Source organism: Phasianus colchicus, chromosome 26, assembly GCF_987193195.1.
Source record: "Phasianus colchicus chromosome 26, bPhaCol1.hap1.1, whole genome shotgun sequence".
Lineage (NCBI taxonomy): Eukaryota > Metazoa > Chordata > Aves > Galliformes > Phasianidae > Phasianus > Phasianus colchicus.
Genome location: NC_143461.1, coordinates 3,388,350 through 3,414,989, shown reverse-complemented (window position 1 = coordinate 3,414,989; position 26,640 = coordinate 3,388,350). Strand labels below are relative to the sequence as shown.

The window sequence follows — 26,640 nt, the reverse complement described above, 5'->3', positions numbered from 1 at the left end:
TTCTGAGCTGCACTTGTGGGTTATTTGTCATACAGTAAAGGTGTCCCTATGACTCACAGCAGCGAGGAGCTGCGATGGGGCACGGTGTGAGGCAAGGCTGTGGTTTAATGCACGAGCTCCAAAGGTAACCACACAAGCCCTAGAAGAGAGAACACTTAGAAAACAACAAAAAGATCAAGACTGATGACAACAAGTATGTTGCTATGAAATTTATATCATTCCCAATTTATTATGCATAAATTGCTCTTTAAAACTGCTTTTATCATACACTTTCTTTATCATCACTGCATAAAGGGCACCAATTGTTGCTGCAAAACACTACAGAGAAAGATCATTTTGGACTCAGTGTGGCACAGCCTTCTTCTCACAGAAACAGCCTCTGGGAGGAGGGAGGGGGTCTATATTCCTATAGTGAGAAAGTACTCCAACAACCTTAAAGAACAGCTTAAAAAAAACAAAGAGAATTGCACATTTCTGCACTCTGCTTGGACCACACGTTACAAAACAGTTTTAAAAAGGATACGATCTGAGGCAATTATCTGATGCATTTGACTGTAAGGTTCTGATTGCATTAAGGCTTCCGTGGTCTTCCCCATGGATTTGCTCAGCAGCACGCAGTCACTGCAGGGAAAGGGCTCAATGGCTCCATATTAAGTCATATCTACATTTCTCTCTTGGTTTTGCCCTTTATTAAGGTTTATTCTCACACCAGGAAGAACAAATCAAGGGGTATATGAAAAAAAAAAATGAAGCAATGCATTGCTGACTTGTTTCTTTAAGTACAAAGTAAACACATTTTAGAAACTAGGTGAATAAATTAATTCTTGGTTAGAACATGAAAGCGTTCTGTGAAAGCTGTGATTCTGCACTGTGATTCTCTTGCTATGTTCCCACTCCTGCAGGTTTGCATTCTAATAGGGACATAATAGGGACACAGGATATCTTACGTGGTCTGACAGTCCCAGTCCTGAGCACGTGAGCTCTGTTTGTTCACTGGAGACGCTGCAGCTTTAAGGTCATTTACATTCCCTGGCATTTAAGTTACACCACAATATGCAAAAGTCTTTAACAGCATTTGTCAACACTGTCCTCAAAGAACTTGGAAATGAAGTTCAGCACTCCGCTTATCAAGAAAGAACCAAACTAAGACACATTTCTGGGAAAAGAACAAGACACTGCTTCATTAGTACTGTCCCCACATCTACTGGCTTCGTTACAGCAAACCACAAGTCTCTCTTCCATGATATTTTTCCAGCAAAGGGGAGTCCAAAAATAGCATTTCCTCCTCAGTCACTTTCATAAATGCGTAAGAGCCAACTAGTCAGACTCAGCAGCAGCCAAATATTGCACTGCCATTAATTCTGTGCAGTCTGAATGGTGTACTCATGGTGTCAGTGGAGAATCATGACAATGCTGGCTCAGTGATGTGAAGACCCAGGACGCGAAGGAAGGGGAGAACACAACAGTACCAGTCACACACTCAAGCCCACATATTGGCTTTTGGAGGTTAAAATTCATCACTTTCAACTGCATGGAGCTGTGTGTCATCTGCATCCGTCATGCTGCTCTCTTGGGATTCATCTGTGCCAACTTTGAAAAGAAACAGAACACAAGAGTGGTCAAAACTTCCCTACAGTTCTTCCACAGCCGACTGCAGCACACTGTTCCCCCCTTCCTTCAAAATGCTTCAGAGCCACATGGCTTTTTCCTTGTAATCAACTGGCCCTTGCCAGCATAATACAGTTGAAATAAACACATTTAGAAAGGAGCTAGGATCACGAGATACAAAAACTTGCAGTCTCCTTCATTTAATGGATGCTCACTTCTGTTACCCACCACATCAGTGCACTGTGATCACTCCACTTACGATCAAAATGCATTTTACCTAAAATAGTGTCCCAATGTCCACCCTTTCTTTCAGTTATGTTTATTGGACAGATTAACCCCAACCCCCCACCCCTCTGCTTTGTGACTTGGCTGTCACAGAGAAGTTCCAGTACTCTGTCTCCATCTTCTGGTGAGAAACACACTCAGCCCACAAAGAGCACCACAGTAATCCAACCACAACAGCAAGGGGAAAAGCCTGGCACTTCAGGAAATGCAGTGCAGGATAAGCTCCCAGTACTGAAAGCACACTGTCACAGGATCGTTAAGAATTACTACGATATACACCCTATCAACTTTTTCAAATGAAGATTTAGGGATGTAGAACATAGCATATGCTCATTAAGAAATTTTTCAGAATTCTTTTTTCTCCTTTGGAGGGAAATAATCACATTGCTTATTAGCTTTATTCTCAATTTTCTTCTATATCAAAGAGGACAGTATTTATGGCTATCCATTTCACAATGCCATCTACACTTCACTGCAATTTAAGCTCATAATAAGAGGTTAGAGAGAAGGGAGAACCCCGAGCCACCCCTTTCTGCAGGTTGTGGTGCATTTGGGAGCACGTGATTCAAACAAAACTCATCCATTACTTTACCTTTGATGTTTACCAGATGGTCAAAGCTTTTTAACTAACATCCAGTCCACCCAATCTCTCCAAAGCCTCCATGGATCTTTCAGTTACATGGAGAATGAAGAACCTCTGGAGCTCTTGCTGAGCAGTGGGCTCTGATTGTTAAGCCTGGAATTCTTCCTACTCACACATGAGGTGACACCTCAGTGGAAATACCTCACTGAATAACAAAGGGTTGCAAAAATACGAACCTGATTCGTAGGGATAACATTCACTGATTTGCTCTTCTTGAGTTATTGGCTCCTCATCATCTGGAAGGTAACGTTTATCAATAGCCTCTTTAATTTGGTTGTTGGCTCCTTTGGGATCTAAGTCCATTGCCCATGAGAAATTCATTAGGGCCAAATGAGTTTGACCCAGCTTTTTATAAACCTAAAATAAAAGCATGAAGTGCTACACTTACAAGGTGCTGCTTGAAAGGCTGGACAACAAACATAGTAAGGCACAGTTAACTAACACTTATGAGAAGCAGTAGGATAGATTCAAATATTTATTACACAAGTCCAAAGGGAAACAGCAAAAGTGTGTAGAAAAAGTGCACAAGTGTTTCTATGTTAGTGCCAAAATTCAAATGAAGTGATCAAATGAAGTTAGCAGCCAACAGATTCAAGAACATAAGGAAGTGGCTCTTCAGATATAATTTAAGCTTTGGAACTCCTACAGCCTCATTAAGATTTCCCACTTCCCAAACTGTTATAGAAGGATATCGCCTTCTGTAACTCTCTCAGGAAGGCCAGCAGCTGAAATAGACACTGAGGCTATTGATGGAGGAGTAAAAACACTCCACAGACATTTATACAGCATTTCTGATGAAACGTTAATAAATGTGAGTGTGGCTCAACATATTAACATCTCCAGGCCCAAATAACCAACACAGCTGACTGATGGACAGGCTAGCCCTGAAAGCTAACTACTGCACCTCTTTTCAGTTTAAGATCTTGACAGAGATCTATTTCTTGCTTTCTAAAATGAATTCTTTCAAGTTGACAGATGTAAAAAAAAGACAACAGGCGCTTGGTTTATCTTTTCTTGGGTGGTTATGAAAATAGTTTGAGGTTGTTCCAGTCTTTTGAGGCTGAAAGCAGATATGTTAGAGAGCTGTGAGATTATAAACAGCAAGTTTCATTGAAGGCTTTGTGAATTTTTAGAATATTGCCCCAAAATGTGAACAGCGTGGCAACAGGCATCAAATTTTCTCATTAAGCAGACATTTCTGCAATGAAGGAAAACAAAGTACTTACAAAGACAGTGAAGTTTCACCTACCTTTCCTATTAAGAAGTAAACAAGAGACTCTTTGGGAACAATCTGTTTCAGTTCTTCAAGTTCTTGTAATGCAGACTGAAAAGAAAGAAAAAAATAGCACAAGCTGGCAGTGTGCAACCAGTCATTGCATCGCTGAACTGCAATTCAGTGCTGATGTGAACCCTGAAATTTACATCCAGCACACTCCACCACAAACAACAGTATGGTCTCACCCAAAGCATCTCAAGATTCTTTTACATTAGTTTCTCATTTAAGACTATAGAACTTTATATCCCAATTATAGGCACAGAGCAAATTAGATCTCCTACACTAACATTCCTGCTCACATTTATCCTCTGCTTTTGACTTATAAAAACAACCTACAAGTGGGCACTTTGCCACTCCTTAACCCTAACCCTTCTTATATTTAATTGGTTAAGTTATGAATTTTCAAAACACGTCGTAAAGTTTTTCCTACACGTGTACACACATTCCTGAAGCAAGGTTTCAGAAGCCAGACTTGTTTCTGTTGGCCACAGAGTACAGACCAGAGGACAAGAGTCCCTGGAAAGACAGACTGTGGGAAGATTAAATCCACTCATGAACAGGGTACAAGTCAGCAGAGGAATCAGAACAGAACTGTTTGGCCTCCCATTTTTTAATTGATCATACAGCCTTTGAAGTAGCAGGTTCTTCTTATTGTAATCTATTAGGACCCTTAAAAAAACCAACACATCTGTTGTCTTCAGATTTTATGATGATCAAAAACCTCAAATCTATCTCCCCCTCAGTGAAGGTGGCACTTATTGAAACAAATGCTTTGTTAGCTGCTCTGCCTGCTCATGCTGCAGACTGCATCCCCATGCCCTGCTGTAGCAACTGAAAGATAATTTAAGGTTGTCTACATGCATCAAATCTTCTTACCTTGTATTTCTCATTTGCAAACAATACAGAAGCTCTATGGAATTTGCATAGTGGGTTCTTGGGGTCAATGTTAATAGCTTTGTTTAGAGTATCCAAAGCCTTTTCAGATTTTTTCAGTGCGTGTTGTACCTATAACAGAACAGGAATAAAATCTTGAAAGGGGAAAAGAATAAAATAAATTTGACTGGTAGATGTGCTGCTACATTTACTGACATGTTTCTACCAAGTTTTAAAGAAACCAAGCTTTCTCACAGGCAAGCTTATGCTATCAGGTTGAGTTGACAAGTCATTTCAACACTGGCTAAAAGCAACTGGGGAAAGGAAGAGAAGAGGACTCATTTTCTGACACAATCCCATGGCTACTCATTCATGCAATAAGATCCTCTAATAGGTCCTCTAAACTTTGTTTTGTTTGTTTTTGCACTCCAAGTTCAGGAAGACTGCAGGTGAAGTACAGAGGCAGATCAGAACATAACAAGGAGAGAGCAATCTACTTACTACTCCAATGTGACACAGTAAGACTGAGCTCTGAGGATTGATATCAAGTGCTTTCTGGAAATGCATTTCTGCTAAACTGAATTTCTCTTGTTTGTAATAAATCATTCCCAACCCATACCTGCAAAAAGGAAAAAAAAATCTTATTAATAAGAGTGCATCTTAAGTAAACTTTCACCAGCAAATATGAACTGGTAGAAGTGGCACACCAATTTACTATTTCATCCAGGGTAAGAAATGACTCTGAATGACAGGTTTTCACAAAATTCACAGCAACATTTGCAGCTTATTTCTCTCCAAAAGGTGCTCCATATCACATACAGCAGAAGGGGGACAAAGCAGGACTTACCATGCATTATAGTGTCTAGGATTGACTCTGATTGCATTCCTAAAACAAGCTAGTGCTTTGTCTAGCTCTTCTGTTAACACAAATTCATGCCCCAAAAGGGTGTAGGCGTAAGCATAGTTTGGATCAACTTGAATGGCTCTCTGGAAGAACTTGATTGCAATGTCATGCTCTCGTTGCAAACTGAAGCAGTTCCCTGCAGCACACCATGCCTAGCAAAAACAGCATTCCAAAGTTAGCAGACAGTTTTATTTTACAACCTGCAGAATGACTGAGTTTGAGCTAAACAGATCTTCTGTCACTGATCTATGACATTACTTCCTACTGGATTATAAACACAACACTTTGAACAATCCTGACCAGTTGCTTCACTAAGTTTCCCTTCCTCTAGTACATGATAGTACAGTGACCTGAACAGGTTTCTCTCCAGCAAGGAATTCCAGACTCCACAGCTTTCTCAACAGTTAAGAGCAGATTTATAATCCCTCCACACACACACACGCTTTACTTGCACAGGGGCACATGTTAAAATATGCCAGCCTGTTTGCATCTCGTGTGTATGCTATACTACCACACACTCTGCAGTTCAATGGACTTCAGCATAAAAATATTTTCAAAAGAATGTTGCACAAGTACAGGAAGTATAATTGTCAGTGAACTGTCAGTGAACAGCACTTAGAAGGTGGTATCAGAGACAACATTCCTTATGTTCACACATTGGCATCAATAGGAACGACTGATCAACCCATAATATTTCAGGATTAATAATGCCAATACAAATTTAAATAACCATTAATAGATTGAAGGTTTTCAACCTGCTCCATATAAACTGATATTTTAACACCAAGCAGCCATTTCAGGCATCATCAGTTTCACAGGCAATCCTGCATCTCCCTCTCCAGTTCCACCACATAGTGAGAATGAAATCCTAATCCAGCTCCAGTGCAAGTTCTGTTTCCTGTCACTGACTGTGCCACATACAGTTACTCATCTCACTGAGCACCACAGCATTTTGTACCTCTGGTGAGTTTTTATCCATGTCTGTCAAATCCTTTGAAAGAACTGAAAGAGCAACATCTTTCTGCAGATGCCACAGTGTAGTTGAATAGATCTCCATGCCTTCTACTCTGTAGTTTTCAATCCTCCTCACTTCTGAAAATATCCTTTCAGCCTAAGAAAGGAAATGAGAAATCAAACTTACAACAATTCCACCCACCCAAGCAGTGCACACAGATCAAAGTCAGAAGCCTCATATGTCCAGACTGAGAATTCTTTGCTATGCAGTCATATGATGCAGAACTACAAGTCTTGTTGTATTTTTATCTTCCCCTCCAAACAAAGGAAATGACTACACTCCAATACAGTCAGGCCAAGCAGAACTCCAGCTGCCCTCCCTGCTTGTGACTCCTGCAGGAAACAAGCACACCAACTATCAGGACAACAGAGAGAAGAAGAGTTGAATGGCTGGATTCATCTCAGCTGCTTGCTTCTGTTCTGAAGCAGTTTGCCATCACCTCAGCTGCACAAACGCAGTCCCTGCAAAGGGAACCAGATCGTCAATGGGATCTGCATTAACTAAATAAGGGGGGGGAGAAGAACACCTGGTTTTGGAACCCAAATTGTTTTAGTGGTATTATTTACAGCACTGCACTACAAACAGCTGCATCAGCACAACTGAGGGTGAAGACTGGGAGAGGCAAAGGGAGAACCCCACGACTGGATACAAGAGGAAATAAGTTCAGCATTAAAAGAAGTCTGAAGCATAAGTCAACTTCAGGAAAGAACGACTACAGACACAGATTCAAAACCAACCACACGCAGTTCCTACCTGCATGTATTCTGCGAGTTCAAAGTAAGCTCTCCCAATTTGGCACAGCACCCAGCCAGTGTTGTAGTGGTGAGATGGCAAATGGCTTAAGATATTTATCGCTTCTTTGCAGTTGTATGAGCACAAGGCTAAATAACCTTTCCCCATGTCACGAAGAAGGCTCATCAAACCTTCTAGGAGAAAAATACAATAAGTAAAAATGGAAAAGAAATTGCTGAAATTTATTTACTGGAAACAGCTAATCCCCATAAGCTTTTCACTGTGGCACTACTCCCAGTTTTGCATATGAATATCTTCTAAGAGTCCTTAAGCAGGCTTATCCACTCTTAATTCACAACACAACATTGTAAACTGCAATGAAAGTCAGGTACTGACAACTTAAGCCAGCCACAGAACACTCAGGAACAGAGAAATGGTGAAGCTCAGGAGAAGTGGATTTCTGCACTTACACCAACAACTCAAACTTTTTTTTTTTTTAGGTCTCAGTTTCCACATGTCTGGTATCCATGGACACACGTGCTTGCTGCCTGGAAACTTTATGGAGCCAAAAGAGAGGAATTCAACAGTTTGTCTAGGATTTGCTGTCAAACTGGACAAAGACTTGTGCTTAAACAAATGGGAAATAACAAGGGAGAATAGACAACAAACCCAATTTTGAGGGAAGATAATTGAATTACTCAGAGCTCCTTTGAATCAGTTTCCAGGGTTCCTGCCTGAAAACATCTTAAACACTCATAAGAACCAGAAGCAGATTCACTCACTGTCACTTTTTTCCAGCCTATTTTTTCAGCTGTTCTCTGTAAGTTAGCTGGAGTATACTGAATTCAATCTATCTTGGTAATTATAGAAAGGCAATAACTGCAGGTTGACAGAAACATAACTAAAGCAATTTTCCCCACCCACTAAACTAGACGGAGCTTATAAGCAGGAGGGAGAACAACTTTACACACAGCAGATAGTACTGGGACAAAGGCAAATGGCTTTAAACTAAGAGGGGAAAATTAGGTCAGATGTGAGGGGGAAATCTTTACCAGAGCGGTGAAGCCCTGGCACTGCTGCCCAGAGCTGTGGGTGCCCATCCCTGGAGGTGCACAAGGCCAGGATGGGCCCTGAGCTGCCCGTGCTGCTGAAGGGCAGTCAGCCCACAGCAGAGTGGCAACTGGGTGGGCTTTGAGGTCCTTTCCTACACAACCATACTATGATCCCATGATTAGAAACACGGATCTACAAAGTTTGACCTTACTGAAGTCTGCTAACATTCAAACAGACCTGCTGCTGCCTTCTGTAGCGTAAAAGCCTGGATCTGTGGTGTAACAGTAGATATTTTCCCTTCTGAAATGATAGAGGAGTCCAGTTTGGTAATTTCCAAGCTATCATTTATGTTTGGCTGAGTTATCCCTCCCTTATTTGTTTTACTTTTTGTTTTCCTGTTTGCAATCTTAGGTGGAAACTTCATTTTTAATTTTTTGCTGTTTTCCTGCAAGCAAAAAGAACAAAAAAAGTTACGTATGTAGAAAAAATTAACATTATTAACTTGCAAGTTTAGTAAGAATGCATTCATGCCTCTTCACAACAGTGCCCAGCTGTTCTACTTTTGAACTTAGTTACAGGCACCTCCTAACTCCATTGAATGCTGTGTTTAACAGCAAACATTCACATATATTAACCACAGTCCACAAGCATTTGTGCTCTGAAGTCCTGCTCCATTGATTAAAGAGCAGAAAACTGACAAGAAAAAAGTACAGCTTGCTTTTAGAGCAAAGCAAGCAACCAAGACAGTTCTTAAATAAATATATCCACACAGCATAGCCTCTCGTCAAACGAGTTGGCAGCTCGCAGCACCACTGCACTTGTCATCCCAGCACACATCTTTGTTTTTGTTCATGATGCCCTTCTTCCCACTCCTAGTGGAGCACTCTTGAGAATGAAAAGAAACATATGGCATCAAGACATGTTTCATACAGCCTGATATGAAATATCAGTTCTGCTCACGATAGAGTTTAGGAACAAACTGCTATGATTGATGTGCAGATGGGGAAACTATTAGTGGCATGGGTAAGGAAAGCCCCTCAAAAAAAAAAGCATGGATTCTGTTACCTTTGTTGTGGAGCTATCACTAGTAAAAAGGCGAGAGCTTCTTCGAGGCAGTGAGTTTGGTGGAGCAGCAATTGTTGGGCTCAATACCTGAGGTGTTGTACTGAAAACAAACAGCACATTAAAGCTAAAGTTTTTGGTTTCATTCTTTTGAAAAAAAAAGAAAATTGTTTTATTGTTGTTTTAAAGAAAAATGCTCAAGTACTGAAGTACAAGTACTCCTACTGGAAAGGGATGGAAAAAGCCTCATCTGCCTGTTGCATGTTAAGAACATGAACACAAAACTTCCTGTCTACCTCGTTGTCTACTGATGATGTTTTCTAACTGCCAAAGAGATTTAAAACAAACACCACCCATCACACAGGAGCCTTCTAACCACTGAAGTCATTTTCCCCAACAAAACAGACACTTCCTCATCCAAACCAGAATCCTGCAGGACTGTTCGTAAAGGATGGAAAAACAAAATAATCCCTAAATCCTCCAGAAAGAAGATGTAAAAGGTAACAGCAAACTAAGTGATTTTCTCTTCCTACCTTGTCTGTGGACCAGAGCTCTGTGTTTGTGCAACGAGGATTGGAGTGACCTCCCGGCTATTTCCACTCTGGGAGAAGACTGATTTTGTTCCAGCCTGGCTGATCCTGGTGACCGCCTGCATAACACGAAGTTTCTACAGGTTTGTTATTATGTCACTGAGAAGTCTCAATTCCCTGTTCTGTCAAAGCAAATCCCTTCTGCCTACTGAACAGTGCCCAGAGGAGAAGTATTTCCACAAAGGTTTTCTCCCCCCCAGTTGTAAGGAGAACCCAAAGTATTCCTCATTCTCTGCCTGAAAAAGTTGCCCGTAAGACAACTTCCCAAAACTCCATGCACATTATTTGAAGACATGAAATCTCCATCTAGTGGCAAGAAACTACATTAAATGTTTGTGCAAGAGTAAGAGGGAATTAAAAAGCATCACATTTTAAGTTCCTTACCGTAACCGAATCTGGGTGTTCAGGAACAAGTTCACAAAAAACTAATTGTCTGATGTACAGGTTTGTTTTTTCACAGAAGCTTAAGTTCCATCTCTCTGCCCCATTCCAGGGACACTAACAGCCAACTCTGGTGGTCACGTAGAAGAGATGCTTTTTAAGGCACCAAACTGCAAGTAGGACCAACAGCAGCACAAGCAGCAACAGCTGATGGATTATCTGACTCGTAAAGGTTCTGTCCTTCCTTTCCTTCTCAATGCCTTGTTATCAGAGGACAGCTCAGATAGGAAGTCTTTGGATCAATGCTGATGTTTCATTCATTTACGTAGTGTTTCCTAGGAAACTGCCTCCATTAAGTCATGCACATCCTAGCCACAGCTATAACAGAGTGTTTACAAACTTGGCAATTTGAAGTGAAAGTGGCCAAGTAATTATTTACACTGGACAAAGCATGCACCAGAATTCTAAGTTACTTATTAAGTGTTTGTATTTAGGGACTAGCAGAGATCCACCCGGGCAGAAAGCATTTGCAGAGACCAGTGAAATTCACATCATGGGGCTCTTGTGGCACACCTAGCAAAGTGACAAAGGAGCAAGAAGGACCTGATTTCCTGAAGCCCTGCATCTGTCATACAGCACATTTGAGATTAAACGCAGGGGAGTACTACAGCAAAAAGGCACATGCAACTTCTGAATTTAATAAGAATACATGGAAGTAGCCTCAGGTTTTGTTTTTAGAAAGGAACAAATGGTTCCTTAACTGCCATCAACATTCCACCTCTCATTTGTCACTATGGCAACTATAATAATTTCTTCCTGAATAAAAAAAGATAATTCGTAGTTTCTTCTAGACACGATTTAGCTAAATGAAACAGCACTCTATCAGTCAGCTCCCCATGGACCACCAGCAGTATTTTATTAGATCTGCTGTGAACTAGAATTCAGGAACTATATGCAAGCTGACTTGAAGCTTCTAGTATTACTTGAACTTATCTCTGAAGATTAAAGAAAGAAATTAAAGTGAAAACTTCAAGTTCTGACTGCTTTCAGACTCCAGCTTGCACATAAGTTTCAAATCCTTCACAGTTCAGCCGTTATTGTCTCTACATTCCTGCCGGGCTGCAGGAGGACAGAAGTGATGACACCTGCCCCAGGTTGCCCCTCAGGTCTGCCAAGCAACACCAACAAGGCAGCCTGCAGATAAATGAGTGTTTATGGGCAGGAGGAAGGGCTTGATTTACTAGGAAGAAAGGACTTTTGCCTGTCTTTACAGAACTTTGGGAAAATGAAAAAATCTGTTTTGCTATCTAAAGAAAGTGACAGGATGAGCTGAAAACATTTACAACACAAACATTGTTTGAAATACAGTTGCTGCGTTCCTTGCTGCCTTATTTGCTCAGCTGAAGAGAAAGGTTTTTAAAATAATAGACTTCTTGTTGAGGCTTTGGGAACTGTGAAACTGTGAAACTGTCATTACTTCGAAATTTTACAAGAGATTTCATTTCAACTGACACTTCTTAAAAGTATAAAAAGTTTTGCCAGGGAGACAACTGGCCAATTATAGTCCAATTGAAGTACTCAGTTACAGTGTTCGGCTTTTTTTTTTTTGAATCTGCATAATGGATTCCCATTTTAAAGTACACCAACAGAACAGCAATTGCGTCCTGGAACACAAAGTACCTTCTTTGAAGGTGCTCCTGTGGATGGCACATCGATTACAGAAGAAGAATTTGTGTAGTTTTGTAAATAGGATCCATCTCCAGGGCTTGGGGTTTCTAGTGGCAAAATTCCAAAGCTGAGAACAAAACGAGGAGCAAATGTTTAAGTCCAAATATTAGGCCATGAGAATCAGACAAGTTCTGTGGCCAAAGCACAGACCCAGATTATCAGCATCACTTCACTGATTTAGGTTAACCCCTAATATCTTACAATCTATTCTCATCTGTGTTCTTAAACTTCAGGAATAAGAACAGAACTTGCTTTGCCTCCCTGCAAAAACAAGTAACAAATACAGATAACCCAAATATTAACAGTTGTTTCTGTAACTAAAACAGCACATAGGAAGATTCCTATATTTACATGTTCTTTAGAAGAGAGACACTTTTCAAGGAAAGCCCTAAAAGCAGCTTTTCATAATAGTTTTAAAAAACACATCTACTCTGGAACAAAGACTTCCAGTGTGAATGCAGCAATAAGAAACAGTGAATCAAGAGCTCTTCCCCATTCTAGTCATAAAATACCAGCTGCTTGTTTAAAGAACAGAAGATACAAACACTAGGGCCAAGAGGAGTCATTGAAGTTGTTTTGCTTCTGCAGCACTGTTCATAATGCATTATCAGCAAGTCTTGTGCTGCACAGCACAAACCAAACCCAGCAGAAGAGCAGCTTACTGTAGAAACAGTCTGTTAGAAAGACTCACCTTGGAGTTAGTGGGCTCAAAGCAGCAGGTCCTCCCAGTAAACTTCGCCCAGTTTTTGGTTTATTTTGAGCCTGTTTTGACAAGATGGCAGTTCCTGACCCAAGAGGGACAGCATCTGGTGAAATTACAGCTGAGTCAATGTAAGACATAGAGGAATCTGTGTTCAAGGAGGAATATTTTGCATTGGAGGATTCTAGGTTGATCCTGTTCAACTCCTAAAAAAAGAACAAGGCAGCTTTTAGTTACCCATGCAGAAATAGTTACTAATTCATATCTTAAAGTGAAGCTGGAAGGACTGCTTGAATACATCAAAACTCACAATTGTGTCTTGAGGTGTTTCCATCAGGACAGTCTCAGGCTGTCTGTGGGATATGTTGTGATTAGACACCAACGTTGTGCAAGTGTTAGGCAGACAGCTGCTGAAGTTCTGTAAAGATGTTAATTTAAACGTTTGGTCGGGGTCTGGTTTTTCACCTGTAAGATTGGAAGGAGATTTGAATAGAGTTCTTCCTCTGTTTACATGCTGAAGATTCAAGATGAATCAAGGAGTGTGGGGAGACAAGTGTACTTTAGAAAGAGTGCATTCTTGTCTTGTTGTCTTAAAAGCCCTTACACAAAAATCAGAAATGCGCTTCCACTGCAAAACTCTGGACAGTTTTATAATTTCATTCAACTGAAGTTATTCCCAGAAGCATGGTTTCTCAGGTTATCCTAACTGCAGGTACCAACACACGTGGTACTGTTAAATCCAAAATGTAACAGTCGTGAAAATAGAATGAGACAGAAGCTCTGGACATGGGTAAAGCATTTTAAATCCATTGTTACTCACAAAAACACTGCTGAAGAATTCTGCTGGCATTTTCCTTACTAGCTTTGGACAGGGAGTAAAAATACATGTTGTTGTGCAGTGATGGCAAATTGGAAAATGTGACTTAACCAGAAATGGAGAAAACATCTTCATTAGGAAGACAGCTCTGCAGACCTACCTATTTCACACAGCGACTCAAAAGGGGACCAGAGGAAAGGATTTAAACTAAGGCTCTTTTGGTAACATTCTGATCCTTTGGCAAGCCGGTCTGTCTTGCTGCAAAAAGAATGCAACGGTTTATAAGGAAACTTAACAGAACTTTTGATTGAGATAGCTCTCCAGGAAAAGAATTGAAAAACAAAAACACGTTAAAGAGTCACAGCAACATTCCTCATTTTTTCAAGCCACAGAAACAGAGCAGTATTGAGTTATTTGGCATAGTTATGCACAGGTGGAAGCTTAACACAGTCCATGGAATAATTACTTAAGCACTGGCATGGTTTGAAAGTTTTCATTTTTTAGAAGAGTGCTGTTCTTGTTAACAGTTAAAAGATCTTACTCAAAACTTTTCAAGTTTTGAATCATTCACAGTTCAGAAAAATCAGTGGTAACACTGGGAAACAGATTTTGAGAGCTTCTCTTCAGGAATATTACAGACCAAAACTTAAGCTGTAAGAACATGACACTTAAATACATGTTGAAGATACAAGAGGGAAGTCTGTTTTCAGGCACTCAGATGCTCTGGGTAGAAGACAAACCATGCCTGCATTCCTAAGCTGGATGGTTTCCATAACTATCTGTCTGCATCTATCATTCCTTTGTGCAGGCAGCACAGCCTGGCCCCAGAACTGACACTTCTATATCTTGTGTTGGCTGAGTTTTTACTTATTTTGACTAACATTTGATTTGATCAAAAACAAAACCCCACCACTACCACCACCCAAACCCTGAGCTTTCAAAGACAAACTGAACAAAGCAGCATTACCAGTAGACATGTCCCAGTAAGGAGAGCGTAAAGCACGCAGAGTCACCGAACTCCGTGACAATGTCATCATGGCTTTTCTGTTTATTCAACACTCCACCAGATAAGATCTGCTCTCCTTCTGCAAGCCTTTTTAAAAAACAAGAGGTTTAAAGGGGTTACAAGGCTCACAGCACTGGCAGTCCAGTGTTTTCACCCTGCTGCAAACAAAACCAGAAATCCACTGTCAGTGGTCACAAGTTTCAAACAATGTACAAAATAGTTCCTGCAAATTAATATTAAATAATTGATTCCTCTTGCAATGTGGAACATGCAGTACTTGGGAGCCCAATATTTCCACTAGGGAAAATTAAGAAAAGAAAAAAACACTCCAAAACTAGCAATGCATAATAGAGCATAACTTCCCAGAAAGAGCCTGGCTTTAGGCACTATACTAAGGGAGAAGAAGTCTTCACTAAGATAATCAGAGGGCTGGAGCACCTCTCCTATGAAGAACAGTTGAGGGAACTGGATTTGTTTAGCTTGGAGAAGAGAAGGCTCCAGGGAGACCTCATCGTGGCCTTCCAGTATTTGAATGGAGTGTATAAACAGGAGGGGAACGGCTGCTTATGAGGGTGGATGGTGATAGGACAAGGGGGAATGGTTTTAAAGTGAGACAGGGGAGGTTTAGGTTGGATATTAGGTGGAAGATTTTCACTCAGAGGGTGGTGAGGCACTGGAACAGGTTGCCCAAGGAGGCTGTGGATGCCCCATCCCTGCAGGCATCCAAGGCCAGGCTGGATGTGGCTCTGGGCAGCCTGGGCTGCTGGTTGGCGACCTGCACAAAGCAGGGGATTGGAACCAGGTGATCATTGTGGTCCTTTTCAACCCAGCCCATTCTATGATTCCCGGAGCTTCATCTTTGAAGGTGTTTTACCTAAAACACCACTCAGCTTGGCTTTGTTTCCCAGCTGAGAAAAGCAAGCTGTAAGGCTCTAGGCTTTCATTTCATAAGATCCAACACTGGGATATGGCACGCTTGGCATCTGAATGTCTTTGTTTCTTTCACAATCCCTCTTGCCTTCAATGAAATCACATTCATTTGTAGACACGCTCATTAATGCAGACCACTCTCCCAAGAAAAGGCACATTTCTATAAATGTAAGTGCCAGTCTAATTTAACATCTTCTGAAGAATCTTCAAGAAATCCCACCTACTTAACTGAAATCAGCTAAGTGGTGTTGCACATCCAGACTTTGTAAAAGCAAGGGAGAACAATCAGCTTCAGATTTATTCTATGGGGACCTTCCCAAGTAGAGCATTAATGTGATTTCCCTTTCAATAGAAGGTGCAAAGAAACCTGTATCCTAGTAGCTTCAAGAGTGCTAAAACAATGTCAGAAGAAATGCAATAAAACAAGACTTCTCTGCTACCCTTACAAAAATCAGAAGATTTGCCTGCTAAAGAAAGCATCAAAGGAGAAAAAGCTGCTCCAAGAGACCTGTGTTTTGGCTACACATTGCAGATAGGATCATGACTGCCACCAAAATAATCACATCACACTACATCAAACTACACATTTCACCACCCACTAAAGAAATGAACCTATTTCTTTTGAAATGAACCTTTCTTTTAGAAAGAAGGCCTTTCTAAATGGGAGAAAACCCACACCCCAAACCCTGGAATACAAGCTGTCACGTAGGGAAAAAAAACACAATCTTTTGCAAAGAACCCAGCAGCATTAAAGGCCTTTGAACAAAAGTTTCTCCCTCCTTTGGTACCTTATTCTCTCTATCTGCAGCTCAGCCAGACACTGTTTCCTACGTTGGAGTTGCAATAGCTCTGAAGGTCTACACAGAGGCAAAAACACCTTTAGTAACAAACTCTCTGGGCATTAGGGAGGGGCTGTAGCTTGAGCTATTTCATTTATGTGCTCTTACTGTTAGACTCCAGCAAGCAGTAGCAAAATATCTCCCTGCTTACACCTCATTAAGGTTAATTCTGTTCTTGGGGTGGGGGGTAATGCAGCATTCTTTGGAATGAAATCCAGCTATTTTGTTTGCTTGTTTTCAAAAAGATTTTTTTTTTTGTCTGCCATCTTCTCCCCCCCTTCCACTCCCAGCATTAACTGGGTAACAGGAGCAAGCTTACTGTCTGAGGGAAGTGGCCTGCCCATTAAATCCATACAGGAAACACTTAATGAAATAAGCCAGAGCATCACAGAAACACAAAAGCAAAACAATCACTTCCCAGACTGGTCTGCCTGAGCCATCTCAGCAACCAATCCTCTCTCCCCTCCCCTTGAAAACTCCTTTGTAGGTTATTCAAGACCTTCTGGAGGTTTCTGCAATATGGGCTATTGCTCATTAGGTCCATATCTGGAAGCAAAATGAACTTAAGATTATCTTTAGAGTTGGAGGGCCAATAAATCAGTGTTCACACACTCTGACAGCTATGAAAGAGAAATTAAAATGAAAAAATGCATTTATAACTCTGGAACAGAACACAGAGGGTTCACTTACTTGCTGAGGTCAACACAACATTTTGCAAGCAGGTATTTACACTGTGGAGTAGTACAGCTGTGTCCCTTTAGGAGCCTGTATGCTTTATATGCCTTTCCTGAGCGGTAGTAACACGTTGCCAGCAAAAACAGTGCTTCTTCTGAATGTACTAAGAGAAATAAAATGAAAACCATCAGTTGGTCATTTACCACTTTAATACAGGGAACTGGTGGGGGCAGAACGCAGCCAGGAACCAGATACAAGAAAGGAAGTAGTAATATTAGAGAAATTCATTACCCACTGAAGTGTATTTCTTTATTTGTCAGCATATAACCAGCTTCCACGTGCTGCTTTCTTGCATAGTCATACCAACTCAACATCTATTGTTGTAAGACAACTTTGATCCTTCTGGCTACCCAATTTAAACAAGCATTAGCCAGCTGCTGTTGAAATAACAGCAAGCCAAGCAGAGCTGTTAGTTCTAGTAGAGCAGAAGTGCTTTAACCTGCTGGCCACGCCAAGTTTGGGCTCTGAGTGTTACCAGCAAACACTCACCAGTAACCCTTGGCAAAGAGTTGAGCTGCAGATGAACACTGGCACAACCATGGCTGTCAGGAAGAGCTTCCCCTAAGGAAACCAACTTCATCTTAAGCAGCCTAACTAATGGTTCTAATCCTAATTACAGGATTGAACTTTCTCTATCTGCAGTGTTACTTCTGCTGCTTTCCAAAAGCATTTGGCTGTGTCTTTTGACATGTTTTACACAAACAGGTTTTTATGATCATTAAAATAAATCACTTAGTCACCTGTTCTCCAACATTAAATCTTGTCCTTTCCACTGCCTATAATTATTTAATCATGATCATGGCTTACAAGTTACCATTCAGATGCTTTGTCTCATGGTAGGAACAAACCCTCCTCTAAATCTTCTTCCTAAAACTGAACTGCTACAGGTTTCTAAATTCTAAAAGAACTGCTCAAACTTCAGGACAAAACAATCCCTACCAGAGCAGAAAGCTAGAGTGATCAAGACACAATAACATTTTCTATGACAGAAACTCAAATTGTTTAGGATGAATCATGTCTGCTTCCATACTTCTTCCACTGCAGAGCTGTATTACGTATTGCCCTGAGAATGCTCTATTCAAAGAGCTGGAGCTGGCATCCAGGTTTAAAAGGCTGAGGTCAGACTTGCTGATTGTACTTGCACTTGCAATATAAAGGACAGGGCAGCTAATCCCTTGAGTAACTTTGAAACCTTACTGTATAATTGTCAGCTGAAACTTAAAACACCAGAACACACACATCTGCGAGGCAGCAGTGAGCCCTGCCGTGCTGTGATGTTAACTTGAGCAGTAAGCTATGGCTGTGTGAACCATCCTCACTTCTCATTCCCTCCTCCAGTTTTTAAGGGGTTGAGCCCTGTTCTTTGTTCACCACTAAGCCACGAAGCATTTCAAGTCAAAGAAAGGCGGCCTATGAAGGCAACTCTCTCAAGTGCCCAATTAATTAAAAAACTGATATTACTTCACTTTTCAGAACATGTTAACAAGACAGTTATGAACTTTCTTTTTGTACTCACTTAGAGTCCTCTACAAAAATCAGTAGGAACACCCCACAGAAACCTCCTGGGGAACTTACTCAAATCCTTTGCTCCACTGAACACTGTTTTAAAGGTCTGTCATCACCTGGACAGTAACAAGAGAAACTGAAGGCCCAAAGGGAGAAAAACAACTCTTTAACCTTATGCTAAAAACTCCAGGAGATCTTTTTGATAATTAAAGTTAAATCAATTATTTTATCCACTAACTTAACACACTTCAAGTGTCTCAAGCAAGTCCTAAGCCACACATGTCCCCACAAACACAAAATGCAGAACTTAAACTTCTTCTGAGGGTAAAAACCCTACTGCTGTTATGGAATCAGTGTATTTGAGTTCAGCACCTTCTACTCTGCAGCATAATTACTTACTGCAACCAGAAGCAAGGTGTTTGATTAGCAGTTAATTGCCTGAATCAAGGGACAGCAAGCTGCTCGATCTCAGCATTCTTGGCCATTGAAAAAAATCTGTCTGAAGATCTCTACAAGAGTACTATCCTGCAGAGATTTCTGCAGCAGCCAAGAAGAAAATATATGACAATGTACTGATACAAAGTGGACTCTATTTCTATGTGCTTGGCAATTACTTTCCATCTAACATCTTCCTGAATCTCAGAACATGCTTTGTTCAGAGGAGATGAACATAAAGCATGGAACAGCTTAAACCATTTGGTTACAATGTAAACTCAAGTTTTGCTTAGCCTGAAAAAATTTAATGTGTGCTTGTTATTTAATTTGTAAATGTTATGCTGGTGTTTTTTTCTGTTTCCTTTTTTGTGCTAGTGATTAAGGGACAATAACTTCCAAACCAGAGAAAACTGAATTTCAGTATCAAAGAGGAAGAAGCAGAGAACAAAAAGCTTATCTGAGGTCACAGAGTAAAAGATAAGGAAGAAAACAGACTACAATAAAAGAAGGAAGTTGGTCTTTGAAGGACCAAGGAGAAGCATGGATTCATGCTGCTGCTGTGCACAAGGCAACCTAGAACTACAGCATTACTCCTAGCAATTCCACAAGAGATGCTTATTTCTTGTTCCAGTGCTCACTGCCTCCATTTTCCTCCATGCTCTTTTCTCATGCCCACAAAATTCTTCCAGCTAAGACACCAATCAATGCATCTAAGTGGGATTATTAGCATTAGGATAACTCGTGGAATGCACTCTGCATCTCTCCAAGACAACTTCAAGAACCATAGGTCTTCTAGGACAGTGAAAATGTCTCCCATTGGAGACCATGTAGCATCGATGCAAACATTACACTTAGAACCAGCCAACTCTGAGTTTAACTTTTAAGGAAGCTTTACAAACAAACCAATAATAATAAAAGAAAGCACTGCTGTTACATGATTTGATTGGCAATCCTGCCAACGGCAGGGTGCTGGGATCAGGTATCCCTGAGGTCCCTTCCAAGCCATTCTCTGATTCTGTGCTTTCCCAACTGAACTGAGAAGCGTTCTTCAGCTTTTCCCAAGCAGAAAGTTAAGCTTAATAATAACAACCAAAGTAGGACAAAACAGGACTAGAGGCTCAAAATCTTAAATCAACACTGAAGAAACATCACGTTCATGTTTGCAAAGCACATCAGTACTTACCTTCTGCATACAACCTTTCTGCGAGGAACACTGCGTCGCGGTAAGCATAGTGGTTAAGTGCTTGCCATATAGCAGCCTACAAGACAAAAAAAACAAAGAGCCTATATTTAGAGAGAAATTTAAGAATGCAGAACTCATTAGCTCTTACTGTCAGAAGGTACAGCTCAGCTTTGTTTCACTGGAGTCATAAGAAAGTTCAGAGAAAAATACGCAGCCTTTTGTTATTTCAACTATTAGTGGCAAGGAGATTAAAAATGAGACAACCATCTCAATACTGATAGCACAACTCAACCTCAGAACACAGCTGTTTCTCACTGGTTACCATATACAACCATCTCTGGTAAGTCTCAACCAGAACACACCTCTACCTGTTACAGTTTTAGCCTAAGGGAACATGGATTACTGCAGACCACCAAATAATACAACCAGGAAGAACAAAGGCAGCCCACAACTTTCTAGCACAGCACCATTCTGCTCTTGGCCTAAGGAAGAAAAAAATAATCAAGGGAGCCCAACCCATTTTAATCCATCATGCATAAACTCATTTAAACCATCTCACCTTGTGGTGTGACAAACTGAAAACCAGCAGGACTAGGAACCCTGTCAGGCTGTCAATACAAGCCTGCTGTTGGTTAAGCACATGAAGTGCTCCTTGATGAGATGTTGGCTGGGGTGACCCACTGCTTTTCACTGCCATTTGGTTTGGGTCCTTGTTTACCATTTGCTGCCACTGATGAGGGCTGAGGTATCACAGAGGAATGTGTGCAATGAAGTGAGGTGGACAAACAGATCTGTGCATGAAGGCTATTTAACTTCTGCATTTTGCTCACGTACGTAGACTTGGTCAAACAGGTACCTGCTTGAGGGTACCAATACTCCCTTTTCATGAACACCAGAGTTTAGTGTGTGGAGCTGATGGTATTCAACCCTTAAGGATGACATTACTCCAGTGAAATACAAATTAAATGCAGATACAGGCGCACAAACTCTGTGCACCACTGGAATAGCTGCCATAATTACTTGCACTGCATTGCTATCAGCCGAGCTAAAAGCAAGAGCTGCCCTGCAAAAGAATGGAGAGGGCTGGAGTACATCAGCCTCATTAACACCACCCAGATGATTTTTCTCAGATCAGATGAAAATATCTTCAGGAAAGGGGTAGGGAGGAAAAAGAACCCCTCATAACATTTGCTTGGTCCTTCTCCCCATCATTACCAGCTTTCTGCTTATCGAGGTTTGTGCTCGGAGGTAAGACAGGCTGGTACCAGGACTGCAGCTCCAGTTCCACAGCAGCTTCCCACAGGCCAAACTGCCATTTTGCAGCAGTTTTGTTATTACTGATCCAAACAAGAGCTAAGCTGATGAACTCGAGGCTCTGTGGTCTAATACTTCTCCTATATTTATATGGAACTGCAAACACAAACAGAACCGAGATCCCAATACAACAGACATCCAAAACTAAGATTAAACTCTCAGAGAGAAAGAAATAATGAATGCTGTCTCCAGTAGGAAACATAAGTGCCAATTTCACATTCCCCCCCCCAACCATCACAAACAGTTACATGGACCATATGCTACTTCTTGCAACACAAACTTGACAAACTCAGGGTGTGAAAAAAATGTGTGAGTTCTCCTTCAGGGAAGCCTACACAGTCTTTATGAACAGCACACAGCAGAGTTCCCAATCACTATACAGATTTTATACATCACCTCCACTGAGGTATTTTCTCATTGGTCAGTAGGTCCCAGCTGTACACTTAAAATCAACAGGTACTTTAAGCCCGTGGAAAAATAATTAATTCTCTGCAAATTATAATGCCACGATGTTATTTCTCTCCACTTGCATTCCACACTTCAGATAACTTCAGCCACAGCATCTGCATGAGTGATTGCTGTTTTTACCTTGAAAAGCTCCAAGGCTGTGCATTGCTGTGGTACAAGAAGTACTGAACAGAAGGCGGGTGTTAAAATCTTTCAGACTAAATCCAGGTTAGGGCAGCTCAAGGTCTCCTTTTTCCTCCTGCTCTCCAAAACAGCTCTTCCTTCACCCAGCCACAAGTGGCATTCAGATCAATCTAGCCAAGCAGAGCTGTCCTGGAGTTAAAAGCACTGTCTCGGCACACACACAAAACAAAGGGATGGGGGTGGTGGTGGCAAAAAAAATAAAAATCAATGTTATCTGCCTTTCCAAACAAGAGCAAGTTGCCAGAAGATCTTGCCAAAGGCTGAGAGGGGACTCAAGTCATTCTTGGCTAAATCACAGCCATGTTATACAAGGTATGCTACACACTGGCTCAGAGAACAAGCCTGGCTGAGCAGAGTCCCACTGAATGCAAAAAGCCAGCTGGCAGAATCCCTCTTATGTAATAATAGTCATTTTGCAACTAAAAAGGTGCAAGTTGGAGTTGTGCCTTCAATGGGCTGATTCTGACAGCTGGATCCTCACATGTGCTGCCTATGGGGGTGGGGAGGGAGAAGAAAGGTGGCAGGGATCAACCACACCAGTGCAGTACTGATTTTCTACAGGAACAGCACAAGATAAAGCTCTAGCTTAGACAAACTACCAGAAAAGAGTATTGCTGCCACACCCTTTAGGAAGCAAGTTTGAGACTGGAGCATCACTGTCTTTATTGAGCAGTGGTTGAGTTTTTTCTAGCTGAGGATCAATGCACCCACACCACAGCGCCACATGACAACTGCTTAAGTCAGACCAGAAGAGTGGTTTGAAGCAGAAACAGTTTGGGGGCATTTATCCAATAAAAGCTACTTAATCCTGCAATGTTTTGTGGCAGGACAACCCAGCCTTACTTTCTTCTCTGCAGTAGTGATGAAATTTTACACAGACTGCACCCACCAGGACCCAAAGAAGCCATCTCCTCGGGGGTGTGAAAAGCAGCTGAGGCACTGTGGCTGTCATGTCTGTTCTCTGAGCTGCAAACAAATGCAGACAGGAGGGGAGCTTCAAGTGCTTCAGAGTTTTACCATGCTTCCAGAAGAGGTAAGTCTCCAGGCTCTAGTCACCCAGCCTCCTGAATATACACATCAATTCGTAAATGCAGAGCAAACAGGGAATTCCAAGACCACCACACCAGCAACAGCTCTATGGCAAAGCATCCTCAGAGTCAAAAGCAAGAAAATAAAACCCAATTCACATGTCCACCTTCAACCCAGAAGATCGTGTGCTCCGTCCAAGCATCACCCCACATCTAACCCCCAAACCTCTTACAGGATAAGCCCACACTTCTGACAGTTACACAGCCTTGGGAATTACTTCCCAAGCTTTCCAGCCTACTGACATGCCCAGCAATCATTTCCTACCACATTTTAACATTTGTTCAAGGTGAATAGAGGAGAAGAGAGAGTTTCCAGTGACAGACTTCGCTATATTTGCAAGCTACAGAGACTCTGTTAAGTAAACAGACACTTAATGGTATTGCATGCTTCCAGCCATGGCAGCAGCCTTGGAGTTCAAGCATCATTCATGTGGGTCACAGCAGATGATCACCTTGAAAAGCTGAATTCCAAGGAAAGCCTTCATTTTGTTTCCATGATGTTTTTCAGAACTATTTGGAAGGCATCCAAACACACAACCGATACAAGGCCTTGCATCTGAGCTGAAGAGATTTAAGCTGACCACATCAAGAAGTACAACAGCGGTCTGTTGTCTACAGAAAATGAGTAGAAGTACCAGAGGTTGAGAGATTTAATAAGCTAACAGAAATCTAACCAGTCATTTTGATGTCTTTTAAGACATTAGTTTTATATAATTAAAATGTCACACTTTTAAGGCAACAGAGAAAGATTTCTAGTCTTTATCTGTCAGACTTCATGTATCATGACAACAAAAATGAGTTTGCCCTGGAATATCAGCCCTGTAGGCATCTGAGGAGCTGGGGGTGAAACGACAAACAGAAAACATCTCTACAGTTACAAAAGTAGTACAAAAGGTAAGTAGTGCCTACTTATTGAAGCATACTATCAGAAAAAGCACAAATAAATAGAAAATCAGAGATAAATGCACAGACTCCAGCTAAAACAGGAACTCAAAAGCACAGTTTAATCTCATTCAAGTTGTGTACTGCAAAATGGAGTCTGATGATTGGACACACAATATCAGTGCAGAAAGAAGCATGAGCTGGTAGAGAAATCTTCTGCAGCACAGTGCTCACAGCTGTGGCACAAAGAGCTGGGGCCTGCAACTGATCCAGGCAGAACCAAATGCCAACCTTGCTCTGGATGGTTACACTGGCAACTTTCCTACCTTAAAAACCAACAGTACAACCAAGGCCACAACAAGTAACAAACCCTAAACTTATCAGCATTGCTGTAAGCAGCGAACAGCAACAGCACTGCTGACTAAAAAGTTACTTGGCACATGAAGAATCTAAATAGGCACATTCAATAAAGCAAAGCCCTACCAAAACTTTCAAGCAGATAAAAGCTTGACAACAGCATTAGACAGATCTTTACCATGCATTTCTACCAGGGAACTCTCAGAACAGCGAATACTTTCCTCTTGCTTAGTCTAATTAGCAGAGTGGTGCAAACGTTAAGTATTGTTTCCTGTCATTCCCTCTGAAAAGCATTCTTGCTTCCTTTTCTAACATAACCCCATGTTTTCCTAGAACACCCAGCTGCTAAAAAAGCAACAGCACAAATCCAACCCCTACCAACACGTTGTCCCTCGCTCTCTGAGCAGAGCAGCAGAACAGCAGCATCACAAATGCAAGGCCCTGCTCTATGAGAGTGCCATCGCTGCCTCTATCTCACACAGGCAAGGTCAGGCCAGCAGGGTGGTGATTTTCCACAGAAGTCCTTCCATCCTCTCCTCATCCTCTTTTCCTTGAAGGAAGGAACCAAAGCCAGACTCTTCACTACGCTTGTTACAGAAAATCATTTCTGTACTACCGAGATGCTTACAGTTCCAAAGATAACGAGAAAAATAAACGCATTAAGAAGCTAAAAATAAAAAGAGAACATGAATGGGATTATGATATTGTTAGCAGAAAATCACACAGTTAGAGTAAAGCATATAAGGGAAAAAGGTAGGAAGAAACAGCCAACTCTTATTCCGTAAATCATGCCTTTGCAATGGGGTGACTGAGAACGAGAGCAGGAAGCCCATCAAGGCAGGACATGAAAGACGGTAGAAAAAAAACACAACGACGGTATTTTCTCTCCCGCTGCAGAGATACAAACTCTCCACACCAACTCCTGGGGAACGAGGCACGTCGTCAGCCGGGAGCCGAGCACGTTTCGAAAGGAGACAGCAGCGCAGAGACGAGCGAGAACGGCTCAACGGGGCTCAACAGGTCCCCCCGGGGAGCTGCGGGGGAGCCGAGCGGCCCCGTGCCGCCTGCAGGGCGACGGGGGGGCGGCCAGCCCCGGCCCAGGGCAGCCCGAAGGGGCGGCGGGGCGCTCCGTACGGCGCACGGGGCGGCCGAGGGAACCCGGGAGGGCGCGCAGAGCTGCGACGGGGCCCGGAGAGCCGCCGTAGGGCCCCGCTGCCGAGGAAGGGACACCGAGAGCCGCCCCCGGGAGCGGCCCGAGCGGAGCGGCCTTCCTCGGCCTCAGGAAAGGGCCCGACGAGGCGGGCGGAGCCACGCCGGGCCTCGGGGCCTGAGAGCGGCGGCGGCCCGAGCCCGTCCGCCCGGGGGTCGGTACCTGGACGGGTTCCTGCAGCACCGTCATCCTGCTCCCCTCGGCCTCCTCCGCCTCCTGCTCCTCCTCGCCGAGCGCGGAGCGGGGCGGCCCCGCCTCACTGCGTGTCCCGGCGGCGGCGCGGCGCGGCCCGGCCCCCGCTCATTTAAACTCGCAGCGACCGTTACCGGGGCAGGCGGCGGGGAGGGAAGGAACGAGGTGGGCCAAACGCCGAGTCCGCCCGAAGCCGCCGGCGGAAATAGCCGAACCCGCTGCCGGAAACAGCCGAAGCGCCGGGCGGAAAGAGCCGAGCGCTGACGGAAAACAGCTGGGAAAGCCCTCTCGTCAGCCAAACGGAAGCGCCTCAGCCGGCGGAACCGCCCGAGTGCGGCCGGAGAGAGCCGAGCGCTGAGGCGGGGCGGGGCGGGCGCTGAGGGGCGGTGGGCGGGTGCGCCCCTCACAGCGGGGGGCGGCGGCCCTGAGGTCTCGAGCGGCCTTGGAATCACGTTTTTGCCAATAAAATTAAAAATTGCGCGGTTTTGGGTTCTTTTTTGTTTTTTGTTTGGTTTTTTTTTTACCAAAAAGATGGGACTTCGGGGCTAGTCAGGAAACCTCAGAGTCCCTCGTGGTGGTCGAGGGGCCTGGGTCTCCTCCCACAGAGCGCTGAAGGTACTGGCCCACACCTCTGTGGTAATTCCA

General features: G+C 42.6%; 1 protein-coding gene across 6 annotated transcripts; it reads right to left on the bottom strand.

Moving 5' to 3' along the window:
- Window positions 1-196: 196 nt before the first annotated feature.
- Window positions 197-26,215, bottom strand: CDC27 (cell division cycle 27). 6 transcript variants are annotated; one of them, XM_031600909.2, is made up of 19 exons: window positions 25,966-26,215; window positions 20,302-20,377; window positions 17,133-17,280; window positions 14,635-14,760; window positions 13,828-13,925; window positions 13,161-13,315; window positions 12,842-13,056; window positions 12,103-12,217; window positions 9,985-10,118; window positions 9,455-9,554; window positions 8,627-8,834; window positions 7,358-7,527; window positions 6,548-6,700; window positions 5,533-5,741; window positions 5,187-5,304; window positions 4,689-4,817; window positions 3,786-3,860; window positions 2,713-2,893; window positions 197-1,590 (listed from the first exon to the last, which is right to left on the bottom strand). In XM_031600909.2, the coding sequence occupies exons 1-19, from the start codon at window positions 25,990-25,992 to the stop codon at window positions 1,508-1,510; spliced, it is 2,520 nt and encodes an 839-aa protein (XP_031456769.1). In that variant the 5' UTR covers window positions 25,993-26,215; the 3' UTR covers window positions 197-1,507. The 6 variants fall into 6 exon arrangements, with proteins under 6 accessions (XP_031456769.1, XP_031456768.1, XP_031456770.1 ...); XM_031600908.2 differs by having other exon boundaries at window positions 7,358-7,530; window positions 25,966-26,214; XM_031600910.2 differs by having other exon boundaries at window positions 7,358-7,530; window positions 9,985-10,100; window positions 25,966-26,214.
- Between the last annotated feature and the right edge of the window lie 425 nt (window positions 26,216-26,640).

Bases quoted from the DNA above. Each gene is read 5' to 3' on its own strand.
- CDC27 (XM_031600908.2), bottom strand. From the start codon at position 25,992: ATGACGGTGCTGCAGGAACCCGTCCAG. The intron at 13,316-13,827 runs GTAGGTCTGCAG...CCAATCTTACAG, and splicing joins TGAGTCGCTGTGTGAAATAG to GTGAAAAACCAGACCCCGAC. The intron at 5,305-5,532 runs GTAAGTCCTGCT...TCCTTTTTGCAG, and splicing joins CCTAGACACTATAATGCATG to GTATGGGTTGGGAATGATTT.